Consider the following 8,112-nt stretch of genomic DNA (forward strand, 5'->3'; position numbering starts at 1 on the left):
TGTGCACCTTAACTTATGATTAATGCTGTGTTTTTCTCACACAAGGAGAAGATCTCTCTTTAAAAAGCTGGCAAAGCAACCCTCACCTCTTCTTCATACAAGCAGAAGCTTTTCCTGCCTGAACCGATCACTTTCTTCAGGGGAGAGCTTGCCTGGGTCTCCAACCCACAGTTTATCTCCTAGATCTCCTACCCCAAGCTACCGTTCCACTCCTGATTTTCCATCAGGTGAGTGTGAAGCAGTGGAGAGCAGAGGAAAAGGACTGGAAGAGTACTGTGCATTTTGTGAGCCCCCACAGATATGATATGCTCTCCTAAGAGCAGTCAGCTCTGACAAGTATAGTCATAGAACAACTGTTTTCTGTCTGGAAAAGGGAAACAGATTCCTGATGCAAAACAAAAGGTGTTTTTATGATACAGAAGTACCTAAAAAGCAATTGTCTCTTAAGTTTGTCGTAGCTTAAAGTTCAGTCCAGTGGCTGAAAGTTGAATTATAAAAAGTCCATATTTGCAGCAAAGAGAGAATTTTGCCTAAGAGATAAAAGAATGAAAGTGAGATAAAAGTTGCTACATAATGGAACTAGGATGGCACTCATGAATGCAGATTAATTGCTGAAAAGATTAGCTGAGTGCTAAAATATGCATCTCTCTAACTCCTAAAGGCCTGCCCCTTTTTTCTTCTTTAACTTCTGTCACAATTGTAGTGTGTACTGGAATTGACTGCTATTGTACAATCCCTTGGCAAAGGTAAATTATCTGGAAAGCCTTGATCATTGCTTTGAAGTGTCAGAAAGCATTAGTTATTCTATTTAAGTAAAAGCAAGAGATAACTTAAAGGGGATGATGGAAGAGAGAGAAAGGGAGAAACAGCATATGTAATTGGAATGATGCAGGTTCTGCAGCCTAAAACCTTTTCCACTTAAAACCTTCCAGATTTTGGAACACTGTAGTGGGAGACAGCATAGGGCTTTTGTTCTGCTTCTCACTGAACATTTAGACAACATAGAAAAAGTCTTGCTAATCTTATGTTTGTTTGCTTGGTTTTTTGTTCTTTTTGTAGGTACTAACTCTTCTCAGAGTAGCTCCCCTAGTTCCAGTGCTCCCAATTCTCCAGCTGGTTCAGGGCACATAAGACCCAGCACTCTTCATGGCTTGGGTCCAAAGCTTGGTGGGCAAAGATACAGATCAGGAAGGCGCAAATCAGCCGGCAGCATTCCCCTTTCTCCTCTCGCACGGACACCTTCTCCAACACCACAGCCAACATCTCCTCAGCGATCTCCATCACCATTGCTGGGACATTCGATTGGAAATACAAAAATAGTTCAGTCTTTTCCTAGCAAAATGCACTCACCTCCAACTATTGTGAGGCATATTGTCAGGCCAAAGAGTGCAGAGCCACCAAGATCTCCACTGTTGAAGAGAGTTCAGTCTGAAGAGAAACTTGCACCCTCTTATGGCAGTGATAAAAAACACTTATGTTCACGAAAACATAGTCTGGAAGTGACCCAGGAAGAAGTGAATAGAGAGTTGTCTCAAAGAGAGGTAACTCTGCAGAGCTTGGAGGAGAATGTTTGTGATGTGCCATCGCTCACACGAGTCAGGCCTGCAGAGCAGGGCTGCTTGAAACGACCCATCTCCCGAAAATTGGGTAGACAGGAATCCATTGATGAGCTAGACAGAGAGAAGCTGAAGGTCAAGATAGTTATGAAAAAGCAAGATTTTGCTGAAAAAGCAAATGCTGCTATACATGAACCTAGCAGTGAACCAGAAATTCCCAATACCTTGAGACTGGAAGAAAGAGACAAAAAAGCATTCCAGAAGGTATTAGAAAGATCAAACCAGTTTGAAGCTAAAATTGTTACTGTAGAGACCCAGTCAGCTGGTGGCATACTCAAAGACACCCTTCAAAAGAATGCAAACTTGAGATCAAATGATGGTGTTGCTTTAGAAGGACAGATGTTGTCTCATGGGCCTCTCCCTAATGAACTCAGTCATATTTCTTGTGACTTCAAAAGAATTTCCCCTTCATGTACCCTGCAAGATGTGCTACCTCAGTCCTCTGACAAGATACTTAGTGGAAAGGGAGAAAACACAGATAAAATTGTACCAACGAAAGAATTTGTCAAATTTGAAAGATTAGATGGTAAACTTGCAAATATTGATTATCTCAGAAAGAAAATGTCTATTGAAGAAAAAGATGACAGTGTCTGTCCAGGACTAAAACCCAAGATGACATCTAATGTTCATGAATGCCTTCAACTTAGTACAGGCAGACCTGTAAACATACAGCAGGACTCCACTGCAGTTGCAGATGGTAGAGCATTTATTGGCAGTGCACATGCTACTCAGATGAACTCAGTTTCTTTTGTTCCTCTCAAGACCTTGAGTGGCCGAGCAGACATGAGTGTGGAAAAATCAGCCCTTATTTCTTCTGAAGCTCCTGTCAGAAAAAGTCCTTCAGAATATAAGCTTGATGGGAGGTCTGTTTCCTGTCTGAAGCCAATAGAAGGCACGCTAGACATTGCGTTACTTTCCGGGCCACAGGCTTCAAAGACTGAGCTGCCTTTGTGTGTGCTGCCAGAAGGACAGAGCACCAGCAGTGATGGGGGATCTCCTAAACCCCCAGTGCCACAAGGGAGTGGTGGGAAGGTAGAAATGGTGTCTCAGAAAGAGCAGTTGTTAAGTTACCCAAAATCTGGCAAAGTCAGCATCGCAGAGCCTCAGGTCCTACAAGCAGGCAAGAGTTGTCCAAATCCACCACTTATCTCTGTGGCTACAGAAGTAGTGACAGAGAAAAAGGTTTCTAGTCCAGCCACTAAAGGCAGTATTTCTGTTGTTGAAGCTGTTCAGAAGAAAGATACCTCCCCTTCAAAACAAAAGGACTATTCAGTGGAGGTAAAGTCTTGTGTTACTCAAAGTCAGAGTTTTAAAACTACTCAAACATATTCCAAACCTTCTGCTGGCCAAAGCACTACTGAAAAGGCTGTAGGAAAAGAGAAGCAAACACAGAAAGAGTTGCCTGTCAAACAGCCAGTATCCCAGAGAGGTTGTGAGCCTATCCCTGCAAAAGTAGAAGTAATCAGGGAGTCATCTATGAAGGTTTCTGTCTCAGACGTCCTGATAACAACCTGCTCCAAGAGCAGTGAAAAAAATTGTGCTGATTTTGCCATTCCACCTGAGATGCAAGGAAAAACACAGCCAGCTGGCCCCAAGGCACAACCTAAGGATGGCAGAGAATCACTGAAACAGCTAGGCAAAGATGACAGCAGTGTTTCTAAAAGTTTTGTGGAAAGGGAAGTAACCAAGCAGAAAGCTGAGTCTAAGAAAATTGTCACGGAGACAAAGAGTGACTCTCTTCCATCCAAATGGCCTGTGCAACCCTCAAGAGATTGTGATCATAAAATTGAGAAGTCTGCACCAGTTTCTTCTGTGCAGAAGGACAGTGCTAAAGACATGGGAAAGAAAGATCAGAAATCACTCACCGATATAAGGCTCCATAGTAGTGAGAGAGAGCAGTCCAGCCAAGTTCCTCGGCAGCAACTTAACCCTTCAGGCTCCCCTGCTGTGAAAGAGGCAGTGAGCAGACACAGCACCACAGAAGTTCATGGAGGCATTCAAGAACACTTGAAGCCTGCTTCCACCTGTGTGGAAAGCAGCAGCAATAAACCCAGGCCAGCCTCTGATACAAGTTCCTCCAAGTCTAAGTCTTTGGATAAACAGATGTTGTCACAAAAACCATGTTCTCCAACCATAAAAGAAAAAGAAATTGTCACTCAGTTGTCTGCCAGCTCCCGGAAGGATGGAAAGCATGCCAGTAAAGGTGTCCTAGATCACCTTTCTCCTGCTCCAGGCTCTTCAAAAAGAATGAACATTGAACATGTGCAGGCTGAAAGGCCTGTGGGTTTGGACCATGGCTCAGTCACCACCCTCCAAATGAGCAGCACAGCCCCTGACACCAAACCCAAATCCTCTGCTGTGGGCCCACTTCCAGCAGGCCCAGAGAGTTCTAAGCAGATGCAGAGGCAAGAAGCAGCAGGCTTGGGTGAATCTGCTGATCAAAAGCAACTTCGTTTCAGTGAAAAACAAACGACCACTCCAAAGTTTTCCACTGTGAAAGGCTGTGTCTCACTGAACAAAGAGGCAGAGAGAAGTCCTGGTAATGAGATGATCACTGCAGACAAAAGACCTGAAGGAAAAATATGCACTGACGCACTTTACGTTCAGCTTGACAGTGGGAAAGTGGAGCCTACCCTTTGTCTCACAACCTGTGATATCAGAGGGAAAGGAGCAGAAAAGGCAACCACAAGTAGCAAAATCTCTCAAGATATAAAAGGGAAGGGACAAGTTAATCAGAAACAGCCAGAGGATGCAAACAAGCAGACTGCAATAAAACATCTGCCGGCTGCCAGTGGGCAAAGTTCTTGTCGTGCAACTGCAACACCGGGAAAGCCACTGACTTGTTCATCCAATTTCTCTGAATGTAGACAGGAAGTATCTGTTTCATCTCTTTCAGCCAAAAGTGACGCATCTTCAGCAAAGGTTAAGCCAGGCTCATCAGAGCTTCCTGCAACTTCCAAGGAACTAAGTAAGAAAAGCACCTCTTCCACAGGGAGCAGCAAGGCAGAAATGACTAAGAGTGTTTCACTGATGGCCTTGCACAGTGCCGCTATTGTAGCAGAAGCCCACCACCCTCCTTCAAACCTTGGGGGGAAACCTGGAAATCAAGAAAAACCTCTTTTCGTTAACACTGTGGATGTAAAGGGAAAAGATACTGTTCTGACTCAGCAGTCTGCTTCAAGAAAACAGAATGTCGGTAAAGATTTACCTCGGTCAGCAGCCACAGCTGACCGCCCTAACGCACTTTCAGATGACAAAGACTCAGCTCGGCAGCGTCGAGGAAAGGAAGTTTCACGGAGCAGTGCTCACAAAAAAACGTGTTAACTCTAAAACCTGGCAAGTGTGTATTCAACACTAGCTGAAACAATTTCAGTATGTTGTACTGCCTTTAAACCAGCACTGTGTCGTGTCTTTGTGCGGCAAAGCTTTCATGTCACTGAAGAAACAATACAAGGGGATATGTAAAGAGAGGACTTTTTTTCAAAATGCCTTTCCAATTGTAACCGGTAAAACTGTTACCACATAGTATTTGTACAAAAATACCTTTACAGCCTAGGACTGTTGAAAATACTTCTTCTGTAAATACTTAGCAATGTGTTTGGGGTTTGAATGTAGCATATATACTTTGCTGCTGGTTGCGTTGTTTACTCTTTCCCTTTTTAAGATAGTTGCTTTGCCACGTATTTGCCATACTCGAATATGAAACCAAATTACTAAAATTCAGAGCTGGCATGGACATGCACAAGCATTGGTCTGACTGGGAAAAAAGAAGGCCACATTTTTACTGACTAAAAATCCTAGACAGAGGCTAAAAAATACTAGTACAGAATAATAGGGTGATCTATTGTGAGTTTTTACATGTATTTTTAATAATCTGATTTTGATAGTACTGTACTTGGCTGACTGCTTCACCAGATCTAACACAAGAAGTAACTCCATCTTCCTGCTGTACAAAGTCTGAGTAGAGTAGGTGTCCTATGGGAAAGGGAATAGGTGTCCCTATGGGAAAGCTATGGGAAGACCACTTAATTATCAGGGCATCCCAGCAAGAGTTGTGTTCTCTGGTGAAATGATGGTTTTTGCCTTGTCTGTTGGGAGTGTATTGTGCGACTTTCACCTCAGACAAGGCTGAAATTCTGAATCACGTGCCATGTGCTTCGTTTTTTGCTGCAATCCTCTCGAGTTCCTTGAGCTTTTTTAAATTCAGGCCCAGTGTGAGGCTCAAGTATATAAGCACATGACTGGTAGTACTAGTATGTTCATCCCTGTTCTTAATACATTTAGAGAATACATATTATTGGCATATAATGTCTGTTTAATTAGTGTCATACAGCTGGTAGCTGTTTTCTATTTTATGACAAGTAAAGTAAAAAGGAAAAATACACTTCGATATCATATCCTCAGAAAAGTTTAGGCTACCTGACACATTTTCATACATAGCTGGGGCCTTATGTTGTAGACCTAACTTGCTGTTTTTAGCAAGTAATCCTGGGTTTCATATTCATTTTGAAATGCATTGAGTAGCTCCATACATTTCATAACATAATCTTTTTATTTGTATGCAAAAAAAAAAGTTCAATACTGTAATTATAAAAGAAGCATTTTTTTAACAAAGGAACTTGTTGGAGCTATTTGGTGCTAGAATGTTACTGTCTTTTTACTTTTGCTAAGCCTTATTTAAATTTTGTATACAGTGGAACGTGCAGACTTTGACCATTTTTGTGTGGAGTATTTAGCTTGTTTTGAGGGATGAAAGGTAAAATTTGAAACATGTACAGAAGCACTACGAAATACCCTTGCAGGCGCATGGGTTTTAATAATTGGGGATCAATAGAATGGTTGTTTTGCTTATTTCTATTTTCTGTAGCCACAGTAGAGCTAGGCCCCTACATTTTTCACCAGTGCTTATGGTTTGTCTTTCTGTCTCAAAAGCTAGAAAAATTTTTGTAAAAGCACAGTGTAATCTTGACTTGGAGACTTGTGTGACAACAGAGAGTGTGCAGAATTCATTTCCCTCTGCTGAAAACTTTATTATACTGATTTGTTGAGTTGGATTACAGCAAACCTGTAAGGAAAATCCAGTATCACAAACAACTCCTGATTTTACATGTGGCACTAGAACATTAATACTGCCTTTATGCATTCAGAAAGGAGCTAGTAAGCAGTGGATAATAATTTTTGAGAAGTCTTAAAAATAAAATGGTCTCAACATTTACAGTTCATCTGTGCTTTGGCAGTTAATACAAGTGAATGCTAATGCACTTCAAAATAACATTTCTGTCTGGGAGATACTTCCTAGTTTACAGTCTCTGCATTTTTTCAGCTATCCTCTTGTTTCTTTCAAAACCCATCTAGCTTTTGTTTACTGTATACCTTTATGAATATTTTGTATTATCACTTCTGACAAATAAGTTCTTTGCATTTTGGAAGTGTGACGTGCATAAGCTTGTGTTTATGTAGTAACTGTTTGTTGATGTTTACCTTATAAGTGAGCTGTTAGAGATCCTCCTGCCTGTGTTCTTCTTGGTCAGTCTTAATGTGATTATAGATCTGATGTGTTCTTTTGTAGACTTCCTGCAGTAGATTTCTCAGCTTACAAAAAAAATTTTGAAAGTTAAAAAAAATCGTTAGGGTCTGTGCAATAAAGTGTTTGCAGTCTTATTTTCTCTGACAAACTCCTTATGGATGTCATAATTGTTATATATTGAACACAGTTATTTATACTTATGCAGTTGCATACATTGAAATAAAATTCAGCATGAAATTGTTGTGTTAGCATTTTTTCTTGATATGCTTTCACTGTTGTAATGTAAGGTACATCTCTGCTGTACTCAGAGGCTTGCAGTTTAAGAGTTTTTTGGGGCCAGCTCAAAAAAAAATGGTGCACCCTTTAAGGCATGTGCTAGCGGAGGGTTTTGCGTGAGGAAATGCAGTTTGGTCTGGGGACAGAGGAGGTGTGCATGGCTGAGCATCTCATCTCAGGCCACGTCTGGATGCTCTGCTCCGCTCTTGGATAGGAAGTGTGGTGTGGGGGTGCATGGCATAGCCTGACTGCTGGCTTCTGCAGAACTCATGTAATCATTTATTACTGTAGGAGCAGCACATATTAAAGTATCCACCTCTTTACTTTTCTGCTACTCCTGACTCTGCAGAGCTGCCCCGCAGCTGGGAACTTGTGTTCACATACTATTATTGCATTGTTTTCTCTTTATTTTTCCTCTGTACAGCACTAAGTGCTGTATTACAGCATCACTTTTGCTGCTTTTCTCTCTCATTTGAAACATACAGGTGAGGGGAAGCTGCAGTTCACCCCCAGCTTTTCCAGTTTGCTGCAGCCCACATGAAGGCAGATGGTCTTGAAAATCCGGTGTGCTGACGGGGGGTGATGGGTTGAGGAGAGAAGAGCAGGATCCAGCAGCTGAGGGAAGGCAAATGAGAAGAGTTGAGTGTTGACTGTCTCATGCCTCTGCCAGCTTTGCTATTCCATGGCTGTGGA

The 8,112-nt window shown here is 41.9% G+C and overlaps 1 protein-coding gene across 9 annotated transcripts in view; it reads left to right on the forward strand.

Annotated features, from left to right (window-relative positions):
• MAST4 (microtubule associated serine/threonine kinase family member 4) overlaps nt 1-7,373 on the forward strand; it is a 293,004-nt gene extending 285,631 nt beyond the window's left edge. For all 9 annotated transcript variants that reach the window (XM_064736750.1, XM_064736751.1, XM_064736752.1 and 6 more), the window contains 2 exons: nt 46-227; nt 1,060-7,373. In XM_064736750.1, the coding sequence (XP_064592820.1) occupies nt 46-227; nt 1,060-4,940 (4,063 nt within the window). In that variant the 3' untranslated portion in view covers nt 4,941-7,373. The remainder of the gene's footprint in view (nt 1-45; nt 228-1,059) is intronic.
• The last annotated feature ends 739 nt before the right edge of the window (nt 7,374-8,112 follow it).

This window comes from Zonotrichia leucophrys, chromosome Z (assembly GCF_028769735.1).
Source record: "Zonotrichia leucophrys gambelii isolate GWCS_2022_RI chromosome Z, RI_Zleu_2.0, whole genome shotgun sequence".
Classification (NCBI taxonomy): Eukaryota; Metazoa; Chordata; class Aves; order Passeriformes; family Passerellidae; genus Zonotrichia; species Zonotrichia leucophrys.